At 36.4% G+C, this 24,702-nt stretch overlaps 5 protein-coding genes across 7 annotated transcripts in view; 3 read left to right on the top strand and 2 right to left on the bottom strand.

Annotated features, from left to right (window-relative positions):
• On the bottom strand, positions 1,502-3,151 carry LOC108660443 (purine permease 1-like). The gene is made up of 2 exons (XM_018125636.1): positions 2,426-3,151; positions 1,502-2,121 (listed from the first exon to the last, which is right to left on the bottom strand). Exons 1-2 carry the CDS (start codon positions 3,110-3,112, stop codon positions 1,771-1,773), a joined length of 1,038 nt encoding a protein of 345 aa, XP_017981125.1. The 5' UTR covers positions 3,113-3,151; the 3' UTR covers positions 1,502-1,770.
• LOC18591756 (formin-like protein 3) lies at positions 7,875-8,877 on the top strand. Its single transcript, XM_018125472.1, has 2 exons — positions 7,875-8,542; positions 8,696-8,877. The coding sequence occupies exon 1, from the start codon at positions 7,875-7,877 to the stop codon at positions 8,514-8,516; it is 642 nt and encodes a 213-aa protein (XP_017980961.1). The 3' UTR covers positions 8,517-8,542; positions 8,696-8,877.
• Positions 14,469-15,533, bottom strand: LOC18591754 (leucine-rich repeat extensin-like protein 3). Its single transcript, XM_007018068.2, has one exon. It carries the CDS (start codon positions 15,531-15,533, stop codon positions 14,469-14,471), a length of 1,065 nt encoding a protein of 354 aa, XP_007018130.2.
• Positions 18,530-22,007, top strand: LOC18591753 (protein DETOXIFICATION 27). 3 transcript variants are annotated; one of them, XM_018125283.1, is made up of 8 exons: positions 18,530-18,860; positions 19,237-19,520; positions 19,615-19,701; positions 19,818-19,874; positions 20,618-20,856; positions 20,942-21,057; positions 21,234-21,320; positions 21,409-22,007. In XM_018125283.1, exons 1-8 carry the CDS (start codon positions 18,570-18,572, stop codon positions 21,457-21,459), a joined length of 1,212 nt encoding a protein of 403 aa, XP_017980772.1. In that variant the 5' UTR covers positions 18,530-18,569; the 3' UTR covers positions 21,460-22,007. The 3 variants fall into 3 exon arrangements, with proteins under 3 accessions (XP_017980772.1, XP_017980771.1, XP_007018129.2); XM_018125282.1 differs by having other exon boundaries at positions 19,225-19,520; XM_007018067.2 differs by having other exon boundaries at positions 18,979-19,520.
• Positions 24,202-24,702, top strand: part of LOC18591752 (protein DETOXIFICATION 27) — a 3,606-nt gene continuing 3,105 nt past the window's right edge. Inside the window, exon 1 of the mRNA XM_007018065.2 lies at positions 24,202-24,584. Coding sequence (XP_007018127.2) covers positions 24,279-24,584 — 306 coding nt within the window. The 5' untranslated portion in view covers positions 24,202-24,278. The remainder of the gene's footprint in view (positions 24,585-24,702) is intronic.

The following is a 24,702-nucleotide window of genomic DNA, read 5'->3' as shown; positions in this document are numbered from 1 at the left end:
TTAGAAATAAGTGAAAATGAGATAAGATTGAAAATGTGTATTTATTTATTATGATTTTCTAAAAGTAATTATGGTGATATTAATGATTGCTTGTTCAATTAGGTGCTGTTGAATGTTCTAACTTGTCGTGTTAAGCGAGGTTTGATAAGTTGAAAGTGTTCGAAAAGTATTGTAAGTAAATACATGTTTTAAAATTATTTTGGATATAATTAAGCATGTCTTAGAAACTTGAAAAAGTATGAAATTATGAATTATTGATTGGATATGTTTAATGCCAAAGGTTTTGAAGGAAAGTGTTTTGAATGCATATGTGTATCTAAATATGAATACTATATATGTATGTAGTCATGAGAAACAAGCCTTTCAATGATTATAAAACGTCGTTTCAAAATAACATAAAAAATGAAATGAAAATAGTTTAACTTGCCACAATAATTGTGAATATTAAGGATTGGAATAATTAGATGCTTTAACACGTTTGGAATTGTTTGATTCCTTGGCACCTTTGGAATTGTCCGATACCCACTCTCTTACATGCTCATGATCTGAAATTCCAACAGGTCCAGTTCATCAACACTCGTAATGTTGATTTAGCCTGCTAGGCTTTTAACACTTTTAAGGGTCTATCCAATAAAAATGGAAGAGACCTGTTTCTATTGGTCGTAGAATTAAAAGGCATTAATACTTTAACGGAACCCGTATCTTTTCTATCTTTGACCTTTTTATAATAAAAGATTGTTTTGTATGGCACGTGTAGAATTCTCATTTTATTCAAAGCATATCATTACTAAAAGGTTGTTTTGGACGATATAGGATATGCCCCCGCTGTTCTTGGGGACTGTTCTCTTTCCAGAGGCCTCAACCCTCTTGCTAACCAATTGCTTGGGCACCAGAAAAAATGCTTCTTTTTTGTCCCAGTTTTGGTCTTACTATAGCTTCTAATTTTTTCATCAATACAATAAATGAAAAGGTACATTTTCATTTTACTTCAATTCTCCTGCAGATTTTAGTTTACTGATAAATAAATAAATAAATAAATGCAGCTCTTCCCTTGCAACCGCTCGAGGGCATTTTAATGGCATTATATTATAGTCCACATGATTATAGCACAACGTTTCTCAGAGTATAGGATGATTTGAGAGTGTAGTGGCTGTTAGGAGATGCTACAACTTTTTCCTCGAGCTTGGTCGGCCACTTGAATTTGTGACTGAAATTCTTGTTTTACTTTCTAAGAGGCATACGTACTAAAGAGGTTTTTGATTGATCTTATACAGGGGCATTGATGCTATGGGGACATAAATGAAGAAATAGCCCGCATATCAATTAATTATCTAACAAATTGACATGGTAATAGTTTCTTAATAACTGTTTTCATTTCGATTTGAATGTTAATCTAAGCATAAGCAAGAAAACGTTAAAAGAATAAGAGCACACACATACATGCATAAGAAAATATAAGACATTCATGATTTATATATAGAACACCCTTACAATAACATACGTACAAAGGATATTTCTTATTATCTAACTAGTAATCATACGAAGGACATTCGGGCCTGGGTGATTGTTCTTCTTTGCTTATATGTACTTGGAACATTTGTTGGATTCATTGGTTTTGGTTAAACAGAAGACAGTAGTTGAGCTGCTGGCGCTTTGTCTTTAAAAAATCTAACTAGTAAATATTTCTTGCTTCTTTCGCACAAATTTGCAGGAGCAATATTCCGAGCATCAGCCAAGCGAGCTTGGAATTGCTCGGATCGTCAATATTTTTTAAGCACTTTCCATATGATTGGGCTCTGGTGGCATTTCTGTTTCAGGAGTTGATATCTTTTTCTTGCTTTGCTTCATCTCACCATAAAAGTATGAAATGAAGCCCCAGACTGAGAGTGCAAGAGCTACACCCTTCTCTGCTTGAAAATTTTCTTTGTAGAAAATTACTGCCAGAATCTCTATTACAGGTAATACAACCGCAATTATAATACCCGATACCAAGGATGAAGCACAAAAGATTACTCCTGTTGCTCCCAAGAAGAAAAACTGCCATATTATTGCACTCCAAATCGCAACAACATAATACTTTGTTTCCCCAAGGTCGAATTCCCTTGCTTCCCTTGGAATTACCTACAAGGTATAACATTCCAATGTTGGTCATAGCTTAGAATAACAGAAAATACTTTTCATTTCAGCGTATGACTCTTCAGAATCAGTATCATGTCTTTCATGATCAAGTTTGATAAAGTTGGCTTTTAGTTTACAGTCCAAAAAGGGTCTTTTTGAAAACCTAGAAAAGATCATTAGCTAGTTTGTAAAATTAAGTGGCTTTGAGAGAGAGAAGAGTAATTAAGCAAAACTTGTATCTTTGTCATCATTAGATGGAATATTACACTTATTTTGGCTAATAATTAGGAGCAAGAAAAAGACAGACCTTGAAATCGTTGTTAACCAGCATCCCAACAGTGCAAAAACCAGTAGCAAACAAACAATTCACCATCTCAATCTCCATGACAAGGGCGTAGCTCATTTCTTGCTTTGTCTTCTTGTACATTAACTCCACCAGGGGCAAAACAAATCCATACAAGGCCGCTGCAGCCAGAGTCATTATAAACCCTAAAGCGTATTTCCTGTTTGATTCAGTATCAGGCCGGTCACTGCTCGCTCGTAAAGCTAGAACACCTGCTCCTACAGTTAACAAAAACACAGCGTTTACGGAATAAGAAGTGAACTTTTGCTTCACCAAAATGAAAGCAAACGCTGCTGTGAAAGCCAGCTGCGAGGCAATGACTATAGAACAAGTTGAAACGGGGAGCAGGGCCACGCCATAGGAGTAGAGGTAGTCGTCAACGCCTGTAAGAATTCCGATGACTGCGGAGGCAACGAACAAGGGAGGTCTCATGAGGAAAAGCTTGTTTTTTGATGTGGGTTCGGTCCTGCGACGGTACATGTAAGCACAGGCGATGGGGAAAAGGATGATGGGCCAACCACCAGTTGTGAGCCAGCTCGAGAACCAGAATCGTTTCCCACCATGGATGAAGTAGGCGCGCATCAGAAGTGGACCGCCGCATTTCCCTATAGCTAGGACGATACCGTTTATTACTAGGAGAGCTTTCCTCATTACGGTGCTTGCCTGTAGTTTAGGTTCCTCAAGGACCTCCGCGATAAATTAGCAGAGAAAAATGAGTGCAGATTGATCTTTCTGTATTGTCTGCACGAATATATAAAAGCAGAGGGTAAACTCGACAAAAAGATTTATGAAAGCAGGTTTGTGTTCAAGTGTGTGACAAAAGGACAGGTCAATTTTATGTATCAATGAGTGAAAAGAGCCAAGTGCAAATCGACAAATAGATTTGTCTCGGAACAAGACCATCGACATTTGAATGTTTGTAAGCCACAACATCAAAATGCCCCAGAAGTCGAGGACGAGGAGGATCAATGAACTTTTTCATAAAGATGAAAATAAATTGAACTCATCATAAATTATAAATTGATACAATAATTGTGTAATAGGGGAACTTACAGAATTGATTAACCATGCATGTGGCTTGGTAACCCAGATTCCATAGAGGAAAATAAAAGAGTGGCAAGGCAACCTGCTGTCTTATCACCTCATAAAGCTGAACAAAATAAAGCAATATGCTGATTGCCCAACGCCTACGCATACTGCTATATTGAATACTAGATTCCCACTTGTACACAGCAAGAGCAGAACAGAATATATCCTGAAACTGATATGATGATCAATACACTGATCTTGCAACTCAGAGATACCATAATTTCCACTTGTGCACAGCAGCCACAGGAAATATATATCATCAATCCACACCTTAACACTATATCACTAACACATCAACACCATAGCATTGACAGCGGATTCATAAGAAAAGCATCAGCTACAGCATGAAACAGGCTAATAGAAGAAGATTTTGATCTCAATTATTGAATTTTAGATTGTGTTAAATGGCTCAAAATCCAAAAAGAGGTTTTACAAATTTTGTTTGAATTTATTTTATAGGAAACTTTTTTCATACTCAAAGTTAATTAACTTTGACTAAGATGATACGCTTATTTCTATGGAAAGCTGATGGATTTGATGAGAGGTTAATGGTAGTAAAGCTTAAGAAACGTGTTTTCTTGGCCTTCATCAGGATAAGATTCATCATGGTTCATGTACGAATAGATTTGGACTGATTCATGCCCAAAGGGTGCTCGTCAACTCTTTTTCCTGACTGTAGTTTGCACCAATATGTACTTTGCTCTGCAAACCCATTATTTTCTCATCGTTCAAAATCTGACTAGCTACATTCAATAAAGACAAATTTCTTCACAATCTTATACCCACTAGAGAGTAGCAAGTCACTCAACATACTAATATCATTTCCCTTTTCCCCTTCAAATCAGATTCCAGGTACCATGAGACCAGTAAAGTTTAAAAAGAGTAGTGTGTTGAAGTCCACCACCCACTTCCCACTTCTCACTTCCCACATGCTCAAAATCTGAAAATATGAACAGGTTCCAGTTCTTCAACACTCGTCATGTCGATGTTTCCCCGCTTTAAGCCTGCTAGGCTTGTACCTTCTCCTTTCGGTCGTAAAGTTATAGAGATTAATACCTTAATGAAACCAGTATCCTTTCACCTTCTCTATCGTAAAACGTTGTTTTGATGACGCATGGAAATGGCAATGTGTATAAAATAAATGCAAGTGCTTAGTTAATCATTATAAGAGGTTATGAAAATTAGAATGTAGAGAAAATTAATATTCTTTGAAATTTTAATTTTTAATTTTGACAAAAGTTACATGTATAATTATAAAAATTTGATACAGAGTTAGACCAAGCCCGCACTTGTTGGATTTGAACTAAAAATCTCAATATTTCAAACTCTCTTATTTATCATTGAGATAAGATCTGTTAGTTTCCAAATCTTAAATTAATTATGAATTTATATTTAATGCTTTTTATATATTATCAATTACCACAAAATGCCATTATATACTGTTATTATTCAACGTACATTTATTGATCCAAGCCCATTCCTCTATTTACATAAACATCAGGACGAGGTTTGTCCATCGTCCATGGGCCTGAAAGTTCATATTGCTGTGAAGTTCCGGACGAGGTCCAAATTTCTGAGATAGTTGACAGATGGTATGCATACTTAGGCCATAAGGAAGTTTGCCATCACCATTGTTCATCCACGGAACCCTCTCCGGATTCTTTTAAATTTTTCTTTATGGTGGAAATTTCGGGCAAATACCTTATTCTGACGATAATGGCAATTGTTTTATGCTAACCAAGTTGCATGAGCAAATGCAATCTGATCAAGGGACAGATATATTTCCCTAGTTATGCAAGTAATGAAATATCTACTTTGTTAGACTTATGTAAGGTAATAAAAAATTCAGATGGGTTAACTTGTGAAAGCAGATATGGGCATGTTTTAATGATAACTAAAATAGACAAAGATTGGGATTCAAGTTACTTTCTTCGACGTTTTCAATTGGTTTCTTATACACGAAACCTTACAAGTCATGCTCTAACTTCATATGAATCATATATATATATATATATATATATACAAAGGTCTTGATCACTCTCCCCCAAGTTACCTTTTTTTTTTAATATTTGGTGCGGAATCTAGCTGGTGCTTGGTTTTTTATGCTAGCCAAAGATATCATGAAGCTAGTTGAGAAATTGACAAAAGAAAATGATCCGTTAAATTATCCTGAGGTAACTAAATAGATTCAATACTAATTCTGCCTCCAACTGGCACTGCGGGACTTTGGAATGATACAGCACTTGATTCAGGAAAATGCTTCCTTTGCCTATGTTAGACACCATCTCGGTACTAGGAGGATGACCATCTTCACTTTAGCATTATCGATGCCTCAGTCCTCACAACTTATCAACAAACTTGCCACTGATCTCTTAAACCATTAACTTAATAAGCAACCGAAAAGAATTAATGCTTAATCGCACGCCATACCAATAGGGCTTGGACCATTAGCTAGTTACAATCAGAGCTGGATGAGTTGATTCTTAGTGCTTCTTATTTTGCTCGATATATCCTGAAATACTGAACCGGGTCAAATCACAATGTGAGAATAAGTGAAACATGGTATAATGACAACGTCGTCCCCTGTCAAGGTAAGAAGCACTGGATCGGAGTTTGGGGAAGGTCATATCTAGCTAAAACCTACTTGTCGTGGAAGCAAATATCGATCTTGTCCCTGTTTCAGATTACAGTTAATTAGAGACTATCTTGTTTTTTTTTTTCCCTTATTAGTAAGTACTTGCGATGCAAAAAATTCTGTACTGACAACTGGAGGTGGGGGGGAATTACAGTTGAAACCTATGCTTTTTTATAAGGAGAACTGTGGCCATTGGGTAAACTTACATGTCAGACCTTAGGAGAAACAGTTGCTTTTAACATATAAGAAATGGCAAATAACCTTAGGAAAAAAGTTAGTATAATGCAAATTGACATAGTTTTTGAGAGGATGAAAAAGATGTTAGATTTATTCAACAAGAAATTTTTCTGATATATATATATATATATATATATACATATGCAATTGAGAATTTGCTATAATTTGAATCACGTGTGTTTGTATATTTACAGTTGACTGCCCTTTTGCACCAACCAAAACTATCCATGGATTGCACCACAGGGTAGTACTTAAACACTAGTATTATTAAAAATGTAATTTAATACTTGTCCAGCAATACATTTTGTCCTTAATGACTAATTAACTGTTCTGCCCTAATCAATGGAATTCTAAATGTTTATTGAAACAGTCTTTATATATATATATAAAGAATTTAAGAGCTTGAAACAAGGACAGTTTATCAAATAGATTCATAAAATGGGTTGAGTTTGTTCTGTTGTTCATGAGCATGATGCTAATTGTGTGGTAAATTAGTCTATTTAATGACACTAAAGTTTGTAACTTGTCAGATTAATTAAGCTTTAATTTTAATAAACCCATTTTTCAACATTAAGTTGAAAACCCATGCAAGTTATCTAGATTCCCTTTTTTTCTTATACATTGTGAATATTTCAATACATTCAATTATCACATTTTTCTTGACAAAAAAATCAACTTAACTTTTTTAATATAAATACATATAACTATTATTGAGTTAAATGTTTAAATTCTATGATTATTGATGATATGATAGTACTTAATTTAATGATGACGGCCAATACATATATATATATATATATATAAGTTATTTTGCTTTTGTTTTTTTATACAAAAGGAATTATTATAACTCAAATCTAAAATATTTATCCAAAATCTACTATATCTTAAACTTAAATTTTGTTGTTTACGAGCTGCTTTCATTAATTTAATTTCCATAATTCCTAAAAAACTAAGGTCTTCCAACAACACAGGCCAAGAAATGTGAAGTGAAGCTCATATAAGATTTTGTCAATGAACACAAATCAATAAGAAAATAGTTGTGCTCATATATATATATATATTACACTATAGATTGTCGGGCAATAGAATGATATATAATTGGAAAGTTGGCATTAATAATGTCATCAAACCGATATAAGCAGCAACAAAGCGTTTCTTCTCATCATTCATAAGTGACAAGACCGTAAATTTGAGATTTGAACACGCGTTTGCTTACTTTCAAAGTGATGTGTAATCTGCGTTGGATTAACTCCTTGTTAATGGATGATGCTTCGAAGGTGGGGAGAGCGAAATATGAATATGTCAGCATAATTAAGAAGTTAAATGTTAATATTAAGACTTTGAATACTCAACTCAATTCCAGACAATCCTACTAGTATAAATACTGCACACCCTTATAGCCATTTTATCCAAGCTTAGTGCATTTAACTCTTCTTTAGTTTTCCTTATACAATGACTGGCTACCTATATTACTCCCCACCACCACCACCACCACCACCACCACCGCCGCCTCCTAAATGCAACCATACCATGACGCCACCTCCACCTCCACCACCACCACCGCCTCCACCTCAATGCAACCATACCATGCTGCCGCCACCACCACCACCACCCCCACCCCCACCCCCACCCAATTGTAACCATACTATACCACCTCTTCCACCTCCAACACCACCGCCATGTTGCGTAAGCCCCCCAATTGAATCTCCAATGGCACTTCCACCGCATTATGGGCCTCCAACACTAGGACCACAACCACCTCCGGGTCCACCTGACCACACGGTTATTATAGCTGTATTCGTCTCACTAGGCGGCGCCTTCTTCCTCGCATTCCTAGCAGTTGGTCTCTTCTGCTTGGCTAAGAAGAAGAAGAGGCCGATTCCTCCCCCTTGCGTTGAGGAACATCGACATGTCGAAGAGACCATCACCACTGGTCCATGCGGGGATCAGACCGTAACTGTCACCATAGACGACGATATTCGAGTTCACGAAGCTGCTGAGGTTGGAGCTGCTGCTGTTGGTTCGCATGCTGAACCACCCGATTGTGATAGGCCGGCGGGCTCTCATGCTGAAGGCCATTTCAGGACTGGCTAGCAAACAAACATATACCTCCTCAAAAGGTTGAACCTATTTAAAACTTCAAACTCCTTGGTTTTCCATAAAAATATATTTATTGTTGTCTTGATTTGCATAAAAGTTTGATGGGATTGGGCTTTATTTGATTGTTTGTTGTTGTTTTTACTTCATGTAAATTGTTTGGAAAATGGTTCAAGGTCGAAACATGGCGGGGTTAATGAGGTTAAGATTGAGCAAGAGCAAAGCCAGGAAATTTCCATGTCATGCAACGGAGTGACGACCTTTTGTTTAGGCTATTGCAACTTACAGTTGGCTGCAGTGATACAAAATTACAAATTGATGTTTCATTTGTGATGATGAAGAATAAATAAATGTTACATGCAAGAATTTTTTTCTGTATAATTTATGTCTATTTTCCTAAACCTATGCCTTATTATAAATTAAGTTGCAACTACCCATAACTCTGATGACAATTTACACAGTAACAATGACCCAAAGTTAAAAAATGAATATAAATCCATGTCCCTTGCTAGTAATATATATTTTAATGAGTTCAAGTGATAACTGATAAAGATGAGTGGGGTCTAATTGTGTAGAACAATTAGATTCCATTCATAGTACTTTTTGAGATGGCGGCTTGACTAAAGAGCCATCGGCCAATGCTGCTGCAGCAGGGACCTTTGTACATTACTCCCAGTGGCTAATGATGCAGCCTCCCATGCACAAAAAACTTATTACAGACTCATTTCAACAGACATGAATTTACATCCCGACTCATCCCAAGCATCGCAATTATTACTTCATGTTATTACAAGAGATTCCAGAAAGTAGGGACCTGGAAACAGAGCATTATAGGACAGTGTTTCAAGCTCTTACACAGTCTGTCCTGCAATGACCCGCCCCATTTGCAGCCCAACAACCAACATAGTGATGCATACAGCACCTAGCAAATTCAACGCAGATCCCAGTCCTCCTTTATCCAGCAGCCAGACTTAGCACCCAGAAATTACAACAGCTTGTAAGACCTGGAAAATAGAGCATCGCAAGGCTCTGTTTCCCACTCTTACACAGCCTGTTTCAGCAACAACACAAACCACCCTTACAGCACAAAATTGACTTTGCTTTTTAGCCGGAGCACACCCATGTCCCAAAACCTAACATAGAGCCAGCAATCATCCCAACACAAATGTTCCACAGCGCTAATATACAAGCTAGCTCACACACAACCAACCTACACAGATAAGTTCTACCCGAGATCAGCCATTACCAGCACCACCTTGACATCTAGAGCTCTTTGATTAGAAACTGCAACAGGAGACTTTGTTGTTAATAGATTATATCCTTAGGGTGGTTGGAAACTCAAAAAAAAATTCAAATTAAGACACAACCCCAACTTATTCAACTTTAAGAATTTAAGATACCGTAACAAAGTATACATATAATTGATCCTATATGTTAAAGTGTTTTTTTTTTTTTTTGAAGGGCATGAACATTTCATTGAAAGAGCTGGCAAGGGGGTTGCCAGAAAAAAGCTGAGAGGGTAGAGAGAATCCCTTCAGCTGTGAATCCCCTGTTACAAAGAGACCAAATGGGTCACAACATTCAGTCATGAAAAAACAAGTAGTCCCTTGGGTCCTAATTGGCAACACGGTTCAGCCACAAAATACGTGAAAAAGGCAAAGGGACATAAAATACAGAAAATTACGAAGAATAATCTTTCTTGATAAAAGTATTTTAATAGTAACTATCAAAATAAATTTAACTATTTTTAATTATATTTAGTCATAATTTGATAAAAATATTCTTGAAATTATTTTAAATAAATTAAACAATTCATCACAATTTCTCTCAATTTATGCTTTCGATTTCTCTCTTTCACCATCTCACTCTATCTAATTTTATCGATTTATCTTTTCGACATTCGTCTGCTTCTCGATTTCTCTTTCCCGCACTTTCAGATTTTTTTTCCTATGCTTTTAAGATACCAAGTGATGATTTTGATGTGCTTAGATAAGTGGTTATTTGAAAATTTTGATTTTTAGGTATTTTAAATAACATTAAAATGGTAGAAATGGTCACAGATGATTGAAAAAACACTTTTAATTGGATTAATTCAGGACTTAGACACCAATAAATTCAAGAATTTGAAATTTATAAACCTAGATTTTCAAAGAAATTTTTTTTTTTATTTTTAGTCGAAATAGGTGTTTTAGACAAGAAAATTTATGTTTTGATAGAAGATTTGTATTTTGATAGAAAATTTGTATTTTGATTTATGAAAATATGTTAAAAACACTTTAATCGGTGCCAAATTGTAAAAAAAAAAACCAAAAAGAAATGAAGAGAGTTGAGAGGATTTGAAGTTTTGGTTTACAAGTAACAATAACATTTTAGACATTAAAGTATAATAAAAATATTTTTGAATATGGTATGTAACAATAATATTTTTTTAACATGGCATGTAACAATGATATTTTTTTTTTCAACATAACGTGTAACAACTTTTTTTAACAATGACGTGTAATATGTTTTTGTACATGACGTATCACAATAGTATTTTTTTTCAACATGGAGTGTAACAACCTAATTATGGCATGTCACATGTTTTTGTACATGACGCGTAACAACCTAACTATGACGTGTAACATATTTTTATACATGGTATATAATATTATAACGTGTAATTTCATTAAGAGTAATTTTATCCAATTTGATTAAAAATAATTAAAATTATAAAGAGTGTTATTTTTGAAAACATCTTATCTTTAAGGTTTATTTTTAAAATTACTCCCAAAAAATATGCATGCCCACCTGAACATGCAAAAATACCTCAAAATGAATATCCATCATCCATACTAAAAAAAGGAAAAGGTAGGAATGAACGGGAAACAATCATAGATAATTATCATCAAACTAGTGGCAAGCAAAGTATTAAAAAACTGCAGAGAATTTACCCAATCGCATAACAGCTGCTTTGGTTAGACTATTAGCCAAGTTGTTGTCTTCTCTAAAAATGTGCTTGAATAAAATAGCTTTGACATCACGTTTGAGAACTTCAATGTTGTCAAATAAACTCTTCATACGCCAAGGAGCTGAACTGTGGTTACTCACCTAATTGATGGCATTTCGAGAATCACTTTCTATAATGAAAGAGTGGCTGCTAGACCCTGGAGTGGAAAGAAAGAAGTTGATTCCCCTTTTAATGGCAACCAATTCTGCGTAGTTGGAATCCTCAATCCCAATTGGATGAGAGAAGGTACCTTTAATGAAACCTTAGTGATCTCTTAAGGCGCCTCCTATACCTGCAAGTCCAAGCTTCCCCAATGTTGATCCATCAACATTCAGTTTCATAAATCCTTGGGGTGGTCTTGACCAACCTCTATTGTGCCTTTCTTTTTTGTTAACCTTACCACTGATTACTCAACAAGGGTCCGAAAGCATGAGGTTGATCTGCAAGTGATCCAAGGACCATTTTCCTTTGCACTAGTGAGTAAGTCTAACATGGATGATATCTTGGAGTTGGCAAACATCAAGAATCTTGTCTTGGAAGAGAATTTTATTTCTACACAACCAGAGAAACCAAATCGTAGCATAAAACAACATCTTCCATATGTCACTAGTGAGAGGAGGGGCAACATTAATCCATGCCAAGAAAACGCTAGTAGCATTACCCGGAGGGACCCAGTCAATGCCTCAACAGTTGCAATTGTACATTCACACTCTCCAAGCATAATTGCAATTAAAAAATAAGTGTTGAGGGGTTTCAAAACATTACCACAGAGAGTGCAGTTGGCAGAGTCAATATTGAGAAGTTCTCTTTTGTGTAGTTCAAATTTGGTTGCCACTTTCCATTGAGAATTTGCCAACAAAGAACCTCAACTTTTGGAGGGGCGAGTCCTGACCATAAAAGTTACCAAACATTACTTGAGAGCCAAAGAACAAATTGGTGAGTTTTAATAAAGGAGGAAGGAGAGTAAAGCCCACTCGAGGTTTTTTTCCATATAGCTTTATCCTGATCAGTGGGGTGTGGTTGGCTTTTGTTAATTTTTGTAGGAAGGCTACCCACTGGTTTGTTTCCCAATCAAAAGGAGGCCTTCTAAGATTGATATTCCACCTCCATTTGTTGCCTTGCCAATGCCCGAAGTCAGCAACAACCCTTGTTTTGTTGGTAGACAATGCAAAAATTCTCGAAAATTGAAGGAAAAAGGGCTGAGTATCGATCCAAATATCAGACCAAAAAAAGATTGAGTTACCTTGGCCAAGAGAAAATATGAGATTAGAGACAATCATGCCATGAAGCGGATCACTAGAATTCATAGGACGACATATATTTCTCCAAATGATAGAGGGCTTGGACATTCGACTGAAAGGAAAGAGAGCTTGCTGGTCAAGCTTATTTTTGGAGGCCACTACTTGTCGCCACATGCAATGTGGCTCATTGGCATAACGCCAAATCCACTTGCTAAGAAGGGTTTGATTTTTTAGACCCAAGTCAATGATGTCGAGCCCTCCGCATTCTTTAGGTCTAGTAACCAAGGACCAATTAGCATGGTGAAATTTCTTTTTAGCAACACCTCCTGACCATAGGAAGTCTCTTTTGAATTTTTTCAAGCTTGTTTTTAACCCACAGGAATTTTAAGGATGGAAAGGTAATAAAGTGGAAGGCTTTCAATAATCGATTTGATAAGAGTTAATCTACCACCAATCGAAAGCTATCTGCCCTTCCAACTAGTCAGCCACGTATGGAATTTTTCAATAATTGGTTGCCAGAGTGCAACAAAATTATTTCTAATGCCAAGAGGAAGTTCGAGGTAATTAATAGGAAGGATGCCTGACTTGCAGCCAATAGTCGAGGCCCATTAAGAGGCCATGTGGTGGTCTAGATTGATACCAATGAGATTGCTTTTGGAGATGTTGATTTTTAGTCCAAAGATGGCTTGAAACCCTTTAAGGATTCTGGTAATATTTTGAAGTTGCTCAAGATAGGGTTGGCAGAAGACAAATGTGTCGTCTGCAAATTGGATGTGAGAGATAGAGATATCACTGCCATGTAAACCTAAGGCATTGAAGATATTGCGAACATTTGCATTTTTGCATAGAACACTAAAGGACTCAACAATAATGTTCAAAAGTAGAGGAGAGAGGGGACACCTTTGTCTAAGGCATATCTGCATGTGAAATTGTGTTGTGGGTGACCCATTAATGAACACTGAGATTGAGGTTGTGGAGATACACTGATGGATCCCGCCATCTGCTACTGAAGCCCATCAGTTGCATAATGAGATCAAAATAGTCCCAGTCGACACAATCGAACGTCTTTTCAAAATCGACTTAAAAAAGGATCCCGCTCTACTTGTTTTTTCGTTTGGAATCAATAACTTCGTTTGCAATAAGAGAGCAGTCAAGGATTTGCCTTCCTTTAACAAAAATAAATTGTTTGTTCTTGTATTATTGTTATTAATATTAATAAATAAAATATTACGTCCGCACACCTGATTTTAACGTCAACTTATGCTTCAATGAGCTATAGTGTTGTCTTACTCTAGTCGCCTAAGTAACAATAAGAATGTGTTTGGTCTTGTTTGAAATGCAAAACCTGTTACTTTAAAGATCAATGCATGAGTACTTAAACCGAAATCTTGATTGAGACGAAGGAAGAAATCCTTATTTATTGATGACTTTGAATTTACTTAGAACCCAAGTATGAAACGGAAGTCACAGTCTGTAATATACTGTGGAAGTCATATATTTTGGCTCCTGTCAAGGTGCTCCCCAGCTTTACTGCTATGGTTAGCACTAGCAGAAGGTCAACAAACACGTTGTAAACAATTAATCAAATTAATAAATTCATGAAACTTATTATTACAAATGCCAACAAACGACAATGAACTGGCACAAAGACAAATTAAGTAGCTAGGGCTACATGCAAGTAGCAATTCAATTATTACAAACCTTGAATAACTAATTAATTTAATAGTTAGCTCGGTGATGAGAAGAACAGCCATCGAGCCCTGGTTCACAATGAGGGCTACCCGAGGCCCCAACATGTGAACCAACAGCGGCGGTGCCTATAGCTTGGTGAATATGAGCGTCGTCCCCAATTGGTACTGCCACAGATTGTTCTGCATATGGGTTTGTTGGGGTTGTCTCGCAGGCTTGTTCATGTTCTTCGTCAGAGCAAGGTGCTGCTGCAGGAACCATCACCGGCTTCTTTTTCTTTTTCGCTAGACAAATGAGACCAACCAAAAGGAATGCGAGGAAAAAGGCACCACCGAGAGAAGCGCACACGACGATAATAGTTGTGTGGTTGCCTCCTGGTGTTGGTGGTGCTGCTGCGTTTGATGATGGTGGCAAAGAACTGAAAGGTGGGGTTGTCTCATAAAGAGCTGGTGATGGTGCGGGAGATAAGCCTCCCGGTGTTGGTTTTGGTGGTGGCACGTAAAGAGTTGGTGGCGAGTATGGAGGTGATGAAGATTTTGGTGGTTTAGCTGGCGGTGCAGAGTGCGGTGGTGTTACCTTGTGGGGAGTAGGAGGTGTTTTACCAATGTATGGGCCTGGTGCAGCTGCTGGCGGTGGCACTTTACATGGTGGCAATTTTGGTGGTGGGGTTGGACCTTTACCAGGGCTTGGTGGATGTGAGGGTTTAGGAGGTGATCCCTTACTTGGAGGAGTACCTGGGGTTGCAGGATGCGGCAAGGGCACTGGAGCTGGACTAGAAGGGGTACTTGGAGTTGGTTTTGGCGGTGCACGGTAATGTGATGGTGGCGGTGCATTTGGAGCTGCTTTTGGAGGTGATACTGGGAGGGTTGTCGGGGTTGGTGGAGAAACTTGATAAGGTGGTGGCGGGGGCGGGGGCGGGGGCGGGGGTGCGGGTGGAGTCTTATGGTGGCCATGATGATGATGTGGTGGCGATGGCATGTGGTGATGGTGGTGGTGGTGTTTTGGTGGAGGTGGTGCCGTGACATGGTTGCATGGAAGAGGAGGAGGAGGAGGAGATGGTGACGGTGGTGGTGGAGAACTGTAATAATAGGCCATTTTGGTGGAAACGAGATGCTTCCTATCTCCCTATGCAGTACTTACAATTGCTACAAGGGATGAATACTTCGGCTGCGGAGGGCCTCTATTTGTACCACTTGTGGGCTCGGAAGTGTTCTAAGTTTAACATATCACATGCACATTGTGCATATTTTTTAGCTGTCCCTTGCGTTAACAATTGGATGACCTTCGCTTCCAAGGCCGAATTAAGATTTGAGAATCATAATATTTTGAGTAAGTTCCCATGAGGGTGCGCTCCATACCCATTATTATTGGTTGCTGTATATATCTATAGAATAAACCATGCATGACGATATGAAATTAAATACTAAATACTTTAAAATTGGAACCAAATAATCAACAACTCTGAAATTGTTTTTTATTTTTATTCTGGGTTCTTTCAATCTAATCCCTTTGCATTAAAACGTGCTTGCATATTTCTCTTACTAGTACTTATCAATGCCTGTTATTAATTAACAAAATCCATTGATTTTCAATATATATATCTTCGACTCTTAGTTAGCCCACGTGGTTCAACGAATTTGTTATATATATATATATAAAAGTTTGCGGTGGCTGCTGGCTAGACACAGTTTTTTCCCCCTCAAGTGTTGTTTTTCTTATTTTTGTGGTTAGGTATAATCTTTCATGATTGCTATCATGAGAGCCAGAGCATGAAGTGCCTATTTCTGCTTGGAGGGAATGCTTTAAATCCTGTACATAGTTCCTTTCACTAAAGGCAAACACTAATCCATTGCAAAAATAACCAGAAGACCACAATATGTAATAAAAATTCAGGGTCATTTGCCATGGATGGGGGCTTTCTCGAATTATTCTGGGTTTCTCAATGGGAGAAACAGCACCCAGTTCATCCGGCGACAAGCAGGGCTTGGCCATTGCTGTCGCCAGACTAGTCAATTAGTTAAAGTAAACCGAATCTAATCATAATCATAATAATCAAATTAAATTAAGTTTGTTTCAGGAATATATTAATTTCCTTAATTGAAAATCAAGCCACCCAAACGTGGTGTTAGTTTGTCCGCATGCGTGGTCCAAAGTGTACAACTCCCATCATTTACTAACACCAAACATACCATAATAAAACACCAACTTGGAGGATTTTTGCACAGTATTAAAGAGAATCATGAGTCCTGTAAAGTGAACTGTTTGAAAAGCCCTAGGCATTTTGCATTTGGATATATATATATATATATATATATATTCTGCTTGATAATGTTTAAAGGAATCAAACTACTGTCACAAAGAAATATGGGACTTTTTTAAAGCTTGCCTACCTGCACTTCACATGCTTAACCATCACTTTCTCACGCAAAGAAAGCTAAGCTCTTTGCAAACATTTTTTTTTTTCCACTTGGAATTGTATTTTGACCACGCAATTTTGTTGACACTTAGAAGCTTAGTTGAAGGTTAATTTTAAGGATTTTTATTTGATGCACTGAAAGGGTATAATTTATATACACTATCAGTTCACCAAAATGTATGACCTCATTAATGGGTAAAATAAAAAAACTTTTAAGGATTTCAAATTAAACATTAAAAAATTATAACGATTAATTAGAAAAATAAAATATTTTCATTTTTCAATCTCTCTCAATTGTTCTTTTTCTTGTTCTCCTCTTTTCTATTTCTGTCTAACTACATCATCTTCTTTTTCTCTTCTTCTTTCATTAAAATTAGGTTTTGCAAAATTTTGTAACTTCAAGAGTAATTTTTAAATTCTTTTTTTATTCTTTAGAGATTGAGTAAACAAGATTCAAATAAATAAATCTTATTAGTATAATTTTATTTAGTCAACAATTTTGCTTATAAATAAGACATTAAGTCCAAAATTGTTCTTTTTCCACAAGCATTAGGTTTTTTTTTTTCCTTAGAATGCACTCATAAAACTCCAAATTCTTATCAAAACCAAAATTCTTTTGAGGTGTTATTTTACCATTTTATTAAAACCCAAAATGTTAATAAGTTTAAATATGAGATTTTAAAGAAAATCACATGTTTTTTGGTATTTAAACTAAAATCATTGTTCATATGATATCTTATATAAATATTTTAATTTTTAACAAAACCACACGTTTTCAAGATTTTAAATAAAAATCAGTCATATTTTGACGTGATGTTACAAACCATTTTACAAGGGTTTCAAAATTAACTACCTGAGTGAAAGTGAATTTCCCTTTACAACACCATGAGAAAGGAAGGTGTGATATGGCTTCTAAGAAAAGAACAATTTTTGATTTAAACTTGTTAATTAGAAGCAAAATTGTTAACTTAATAAAATTTTGCTTCTAAGATTTGTATATTTAATCTTATTTTCTCATTTTTTTAATATATGTTTTCACAATCTCTGTAAAAAAGAATAAGAAAAGAGTCTAAAAATTGCGTTTTGAAGTTATAGAATTTTGCAAAACTTAATTTTAATGGAAGAAGAGGAGAAGAAGATGATGGAGTTGAAGAGATAACAGAAGAAAAGGAGAAGAAGTTGATGGAGTAGGAGAGAGATAAAGATAGAGAATAGAAAAAGAATATAGGAGAGAGATAGAAAAGTGAAAAAAAAAATTTGTTTAACTAATTATTATAAACTTTTTAATATTTAATGTTTAGTCCTTTAAGTTTTTTATCTTACCTCATTAATGAAGTGTCATATTTTAGTGAGTTGATAGTGTATAGAAGCTATTCATTGTCAATGCATTAAATATTAACCTAATCTTAATACTATCAAATAGAGGAACTTATATTTAATAACATTTTCGTAATATTAATTTAATATGTAATGGGCTTGTAGATAAAATTCTCTTCAAAAGCCCAACCTAGGAGGTCCAGATTTGGCGTTGCAGTCTTCCCTCTGTGACTTGTTGTTGGAAGCAGACTGGCCCATTTTCCAGGATCAATAATTCCAGGCCCGTTAAGGCCACAAATTGAAAGAGGCCTGTTTGCAACGTCCCTGAGCTACTTACTCAAAGCCTCTCTTTGTCGCATAGCGGCAGAGGCTGAGGTTCACTGCCAGACGCCCAAGACATGGGCACGATACAGCAAGAACAAGAAGAACCTTTGATTCTTTCAACCACAGACCAAAGTCGACACTTCCACCGCCAACAGCAGGAACCCGAAGAGACAAATCTTATAAGCAAAATTTGGGTTGAGACAAAGAAGCAATGGCTAGTTGCAGGTCCCTCCATCTTCAGCCGTCTGGCCATGTTTTCCATGACTGTCATAACTCAAGCTTTCGCTGGCCACCTTGGTGACCTCAATCTCGCTGCCATTTCAATTGCTACCACTGTCATCATTGCCATCACTTTTGGCTTCTTGGTAACAACTAACAACCCTATAGGCATTTTCCTTATTTTTCTCGTCTCAAAATATCTCCTTGTATTTTGATTTAAAAAAAAAACCCCCAACTTTATAAGCTTGTAATTTTCTTATATAGTTAGGAATGGCCAGTGCATTAGAGACACTATGTGGACAAGCTTATGGAGCAAAACAACACCAAATGTTGGGTATATACATGCAACGTTCATGGATTGTTCTCTTCATTTCTTCCATTCTTTTACTTCCCTTATTCATTTATGCTGCTCCAATCTTAAAGCTAATTGGACAACCAACCAACGTGGCAGACCAAACAGGTTTAGTTGCAGTTTGGCTAATACCATTTCACTTAAGCTTCCTGTTTCAGTTCACATTGCAGAGATTCTTACAGAGCCAACTGAAGACTGCTGTGATTGCTTGGGTTTCTGCGATTGCTCTTGCAGTTCATGTGTTAGTGAGCTGGGCTTTTGTTTACAAGTTGAGAGTTGGGATTGTTGGGACTGCTATCACTCTTGATATCTCCTGGTGGTTGTCAGTTTTGGGACTATTTCTTTATGCTGTTTGCGGTGGATGTCCACTTTCTTGGAATGGTTTTTCTTCACAGGCTTTCGTTGGGCTTTGGGATTTCTTCAAACTCTCTCTGGCCTCTGGTGTCATGCTTTTGTACGTGATTGGTCTTTTATCTGTCCTGATTTATTGATAATTGAATTGGTTATAATGCGAAATAATCTGGGTTTGTGTTATTTTGATGTTTCAGGTTGGAGAATTTCTATTACAGAATATTAATTATAGTGTCTGGATATTTGCACAATACGGAAATTGCAATTGATGCTCTTTCAATTTGGTCGGTTCCACTTCCTTGGGTTGCCTTTTTTTTTTTCCAAAAGATTCTACTGCTTGCTTGTTGTTTTCATCTTTTGCTGCATCTTGTTGATAAATTTTCAATTTCCCATTTGGCAGCATATCAATCTTTGGCTGGGAATCCATGATTCCGCTGGGATTTTTGGCTGCAACTGGGTATGTTTCTGGTTGTAAGTCCCTCTCCCTATCTCACAGTACAAGTGCTAGTCAATTCAAATAGGAGTTTCAAAAAATTGGAAGGAGAAGAGGAAGATTTAAGTTGAATCTCAATCTACAGCTGATTAACTACAAAATCTTTAAGTTGTTCATCGTTAATGTGCAACGCAATGTGCAATTGATTTAGAGCTGAAAAGAGTGCCTATGCAGAAATGGTGGCTCATCATAACAAACAACTCCTATTGACTTTTAACTTAAATTTTAATAGAACATTTATCTCTCCTTTAAAACTGAATTGTTCTTATTGATGAATACTTGTGATTTCCTTTTTTATGGTCTGAAGCATTTTACTCTGTAATTTTGGTTTTGATGATGATCTTATTCATTGTAGCGTCTCCAGCAAAATGATGAATCACAATCGCACATTCATATGTTATAAAATATTGAACCATCACCTATCCATACATCTGGCATTGGATGTACCAAATGCATCGGATTCCCACAGAATCAGTTTTAAGACTTTTTTCCAATTTTTGGTGTTAGTGTAAAGACTCTTTTGATCAGAAATAGAATGGATTCTAGTCTACATATAAAACAAAGATGTATTTCTGTGGAGCATTTGGATCGTGATACAACTGATTTTGAATTATTTATTGGCTTGATTGTTTTTCATCTCTCACCCCTATTTACTCTTTCATACATCCCTGTTTACTCTTTCTAACATGTAGGTTTTGTTAATATAGTGTGCGTGTAGCAAATGAGCTTGGTGCAGGCAATGCAAAAGGTGTCAAATTTGCGACTATAGTGTCTGTGATTACATCTCTAGCAGTTGGATTTTTCTTTTGGTCAATTATTATGGGCTTTCATGAGAAACTTGCAATGATCTTCACCTCAAGTTCTCCTGTTATTACAATGGTTAATAAGTTCTCAACCTTACTGGCATTCACCGTTCTTCTCAACTGTATTCAGCCAGTTCTTTCAGGTCAAAAGCTCAATAGCAAATTGCTATTTGAAATCACGAACAAAAGTTTGTCGTATTATTTTATCATTGTACTAAGTCTTTTCAGGCGTGGCAGTTGGATCTGGTTGGCAAGCTGTAGTGGCATTTGTCAACATAGGTAGCTACTATATAGTTGGAGTGCCTCTTGGTATCTTCTTGGGACTGCTTCAATTTGGTATCACAGTAAGTAATCATAAAATGTGAGAAGTATTTGGCAAAAAAGTTCTCTTATGAAAATTATAAAAAATGGACATTACTGTTGAACTAGAACATGAAACATGACTATATTTGTCCTATTAATCTACAGGACATTGAATATCTAGTGTTTAGAACTAAAGCATTTCAATTTGTTTAACCAGGGTATCTGGGCTGGTATGATCTGTGGAACTGTGGTCCAGACATTGACACTAACTATCATCACAATGAAATGCAAATGGGAAATAGAGGTATGTTGTGAAATTTTGAATACTCTTGGTTGTTTTTCTTTTCTATATAGAGTTATTAAGTTTCGTGTGTCTAAAATCTCATTTACAGGCACAAAAGGCTCAAATGCATATATCAAATGACACAGCTTCCTACTTATAACATCAGTTTGAGTGTGCTTACGTGTGTTGTATTATGATGCTGATTCTTCAAGCTGTGAGTGAATCAAGGTTCTGTCTGGACCTGTTTTGTGAAAATGAAGGAAAGGCATAGCTACAAGGTAGACATAACATAGCTACAGGGATATGTCTGGACCTGTTTCAATCTGTTTTTTATTGCTCCAAAATTTAGCACCCAGAACGTGAAAGAGGGTACTGTTGACCAATTGAAAATGAGTGAAATGCACCATATGCCCGGCTCATATCTACATCTTCCAAGTTTCCATGGATTGGTTCCATAGTTGAAACTAAAAAGGGATATTCTAGTCGGTGCAAGAGTGTCGTTGGAACTTTGAACTTGAGATATTTATTCGAACTTCCACCTCACTAAACCATTCAAGCTAAGCTCAGGTGCTTAGTTTTCTATTTTCATTAATTCCTTGTTTGCTAATTTCCTGGTTCTACAGTACTTGTAAAGCCTGTAAAAACAGTTACATACAGTTGCTGCAACAGGAAACCCGGAATGATAATAATGGATTATTTTGTGATGCACTGAAAGATTGAATACCAGAAAGAGTTCGTACTTCGGCCAAAATTCTTGGGCTGGGTTGGGGACCCAAGGTAGTAACCCTGCCTGAAATTTGGAATAGCCATTTAAGCCCAATGAAAGGATATCAGATTTTGTGTTCGCAGGTCCCAGGAATGAGTTGATGTTTATCTTTTCAATCGTGGTCTTTCTTCTTATGCACTGCCCCATCCCCACCTAATCACCAATAAAATTATAGCTTCTATTGTACTTTCCCACCTAGTAGGTATAAACTACATACAACAAACTTCCAAAACCTATGATAAAATTATCTAGTAATTTGCTAGCTAAAGGCCAAAGTCACAAGCATTTCTTACCGAATACAACAATGTCTCTTTCATGAATGGCTGTAAATAATTAAATATGTATAAGCTTTGTTGATTAAAAGAATTTAATTTCTCTACCATCACTTTACACCTCATTAATCTGCCGCTAGCTTCCAGCAGCAAGGAGTCGGAACCCAATTTGAGTTGTCAAATGTGAATTAGGGAGCCAGAAATGCTAGCTATCGCATCCTGTCATGGTTGGTTTTTCATTTCTTGATCGCGTCTTAAAGACTCTTTGCGCATTTTATCCAAAAGTAAAAAAGAAGAAAGCCCCATTGATGAGTTTACGACTCAGCCCACAGCTATGGTTGCTTTCTGAAAGCTAGAAAGCAAACAAAAAACAGTTTCGCTTTTAAAGTGCCATGAATTATTTTCTCGTACGTGCTTTTTTGTCCCTTTGTTTAGAGAAGTGAACGTACCAATTATGTCCATGGACGAGAGGGGAAAGGATAGAGCTTTGATCGTCCTTGCTTGTTATCTTCTTTTGCATGTAGGGATCGTTACCTTACCCAACATAACCTAGCTTTACAGCCTAGACCTAGCACTTTGCTCAACTTTTCTTCTACCCTTTGGCACGACTTCCTTCAAAGTGAACAGTTCTCCATTCCCATTGTCACCGACTTTTCTTTCCGGGCATTTAAAGGAATGGGTGACTGCTAATATGAACCCTTCTCATAAAGTTGATGTAGTGTACTATAGAAACCTACGACCATTGGTGCACGTGTTGGGGTTTTACAGTGTTTGGTGGGTACCAAAATTGAATTAATTTACAGAAATTACAAGAAATTTTGAATTGTACATTGCATCAATTATTATAAATTAAACATAAAATCAATAGCTCCAAACCTAACATATGTACCATATGAATTAATACGCATTGAGAGAATTGGGTGCATGGATTTATGTTAATATCACATTTCATACATGTAATGCACCAGAGTATAAACCCTTAACCCTCATATATGAACACAGGATACATCCCTTGGGTTGAACTCAAAAATCAGTGGGCATCAATTAATCATTGATCATGATGAACATTAATGACCTATTTACAAGTAAATTACCGGGAATATGTTGATTCAGACTAGTTATGTTATGTATTTACAATTACATTTATTCATCAAAAAATAAAAAAATTAATTTTTCTTTGCGTATGTACGTATGTATAGTTGGATGAAGTACTAGACATGTGACTGCTAATTAATTTGGCTTTCATCTCAAGCCACAAAAATAAATGCCACCTATTGCGGTTTGTGGTTCTTATATTCAACAAAAAAAATATATATATTTTGGTGTTTGAATATTGTACAAATCAGAAATCATATTTATATTCAATATATTGTTAATGCATAGTTTAATACATTGTCATAAAATCATAAATGGTCATTTATTGTCATCAACATTTTTTTAATTAAGAAATTTGTAGAGTTTGAAAATTCAATATAATTATACTATAGTTTTTGGATTGTGTATAGAAATAATTATACAAAGCACCATCAATTATGAATTATAGATAAAATCAGTGCCTCTAGCATATTAATTGATCTTGGTCTGAAAGGAATACGTACAAATTCAGACAGAGAGACGAAACAACATCATTTTTTACACAAATTCATCAAACTTTTCCCACCTAATTTTTCAACACATCCACGTGAACAGTTGGCCAAGCCAAGAATTGACCATCTTTCTTGTTTGTAACGACTACAATGGAGCCAATCCCTTAGTCCTGTGGAGTCTCAATGCTAGCCATCCACGTTTCTTTCTATCAGGTACCGTATGTGTGTCCACCACTGCCACCCACTAAATGTCTCTCTCTCATTAAAGGGTCTGGAAGGAATACTGTTCAATAAATTAAATTCTACTATAATCTCTTCCTGTGCTTAGAGTTCGACAAACCCAAGATTCTCTCTAATGGATAGTATCCATAGGAACGGGGACGAGGTCCATCAACCTTTGTTAACAGAATCAAGACCAGAGGATGAATCAAAAGAAGAAGTGGTCATCAAAGATCTGGTACTAAAAAAGGACTTTACTACGAGACTTTGGATTGAAACACAGAAGCTATGGATCATAGTGGGACCCTCCATCATCAGCCGCGTTGCAGCCTACTCCATGAACATTATCACCCAAGCCTTTGCAGGCCACCTTGGTGATGTTGAGCTCGCTGCCATTTCCATAGCCAACACTGTCATAGTTGGCTTTAATTTTGGCCTCTTGGTAATCAATCTCTTCCTCTCTCAAAGCAAGAAAAGATTGTATTCTTTCAGTTTACATTTTACAATTTGTCTCTTAAGGTTTTTTTTTTTTGGGGGGGGGGTGGGGGGTTGTGTGTGTG

The sequence above is a fragment of the Theobroma cacao genome, chromosome 8, assembly GCF_000208745.1.
Source record: "Theobroma cacao cultivar B97-61/B2 chromosome 8, Criollo_cocoa_genome_V2, whole genome shotgun sequence".
NCBI classification, from domain to species: Eukaryota; Viridiplantae; Streptophyta; class Magnoliopsida; order Malvales; family Malvaceae; genus Theobroma; species Theobroma cacao.
The sequence above is the reverse complement of the archived record's forward strand: the minus strand, read 5'-3'. Positions and strand labels throughout refer to the sequence as shown.

Excerpts from the sequence above, each read along its gene's own strand:
- LOC18591754 (XM_007018068.2), bottom strand. The coding sequence starts at position 15,533 with ATGGCCTATTATTACAGTTCTCCACCACCACCGTCACCATCTCCTCCT.
- LOC18591756 (XM_018125472.1), top strand. The coding sequence starts at position 7,875 with ATGACTGGCTACCTATATTACTCCCCACCACCACCACCACCACCACCA.
- LOC18591753 (XM_007018067.2), top strand. The coding sequence starts at position 18,570 with ATGGGCACGATACAGCAAGAACAAGAAGAACCTTTGATTCTTTCAACC. Across the intron at positions 19,875-20,617 it reads GGATTTTTGGCTGCAACTGG|TGTGCGTGTAGCAAATGAGC; the intron begins GTATGTTTCTGG and ends TTGTTAATATAG. Across the intron at positions 21,321-21,408 it reads AATGCAAATGGGAAATAGAG|GCACAAAAGGCTCAAATGCA; the intron begins GTATGTTGTGAA and ends TCTCATTTACAG.
- LOC108660443 (XM_018125636.1), bottom strand. The coding sequence starts at position 3,112 with ATGAGGAAAGCTCTCCTAGTAATAAACGGTATCGTCCTAGCTATAGGG. Across the intron at positions 2,122-2,425 it reads TGGTTAACAACGATTTCAAG|GTAATTCCAAGGGAAGCAAG; the intron begins GTCTGTCTTTTT and ends TATACCTTGTAG.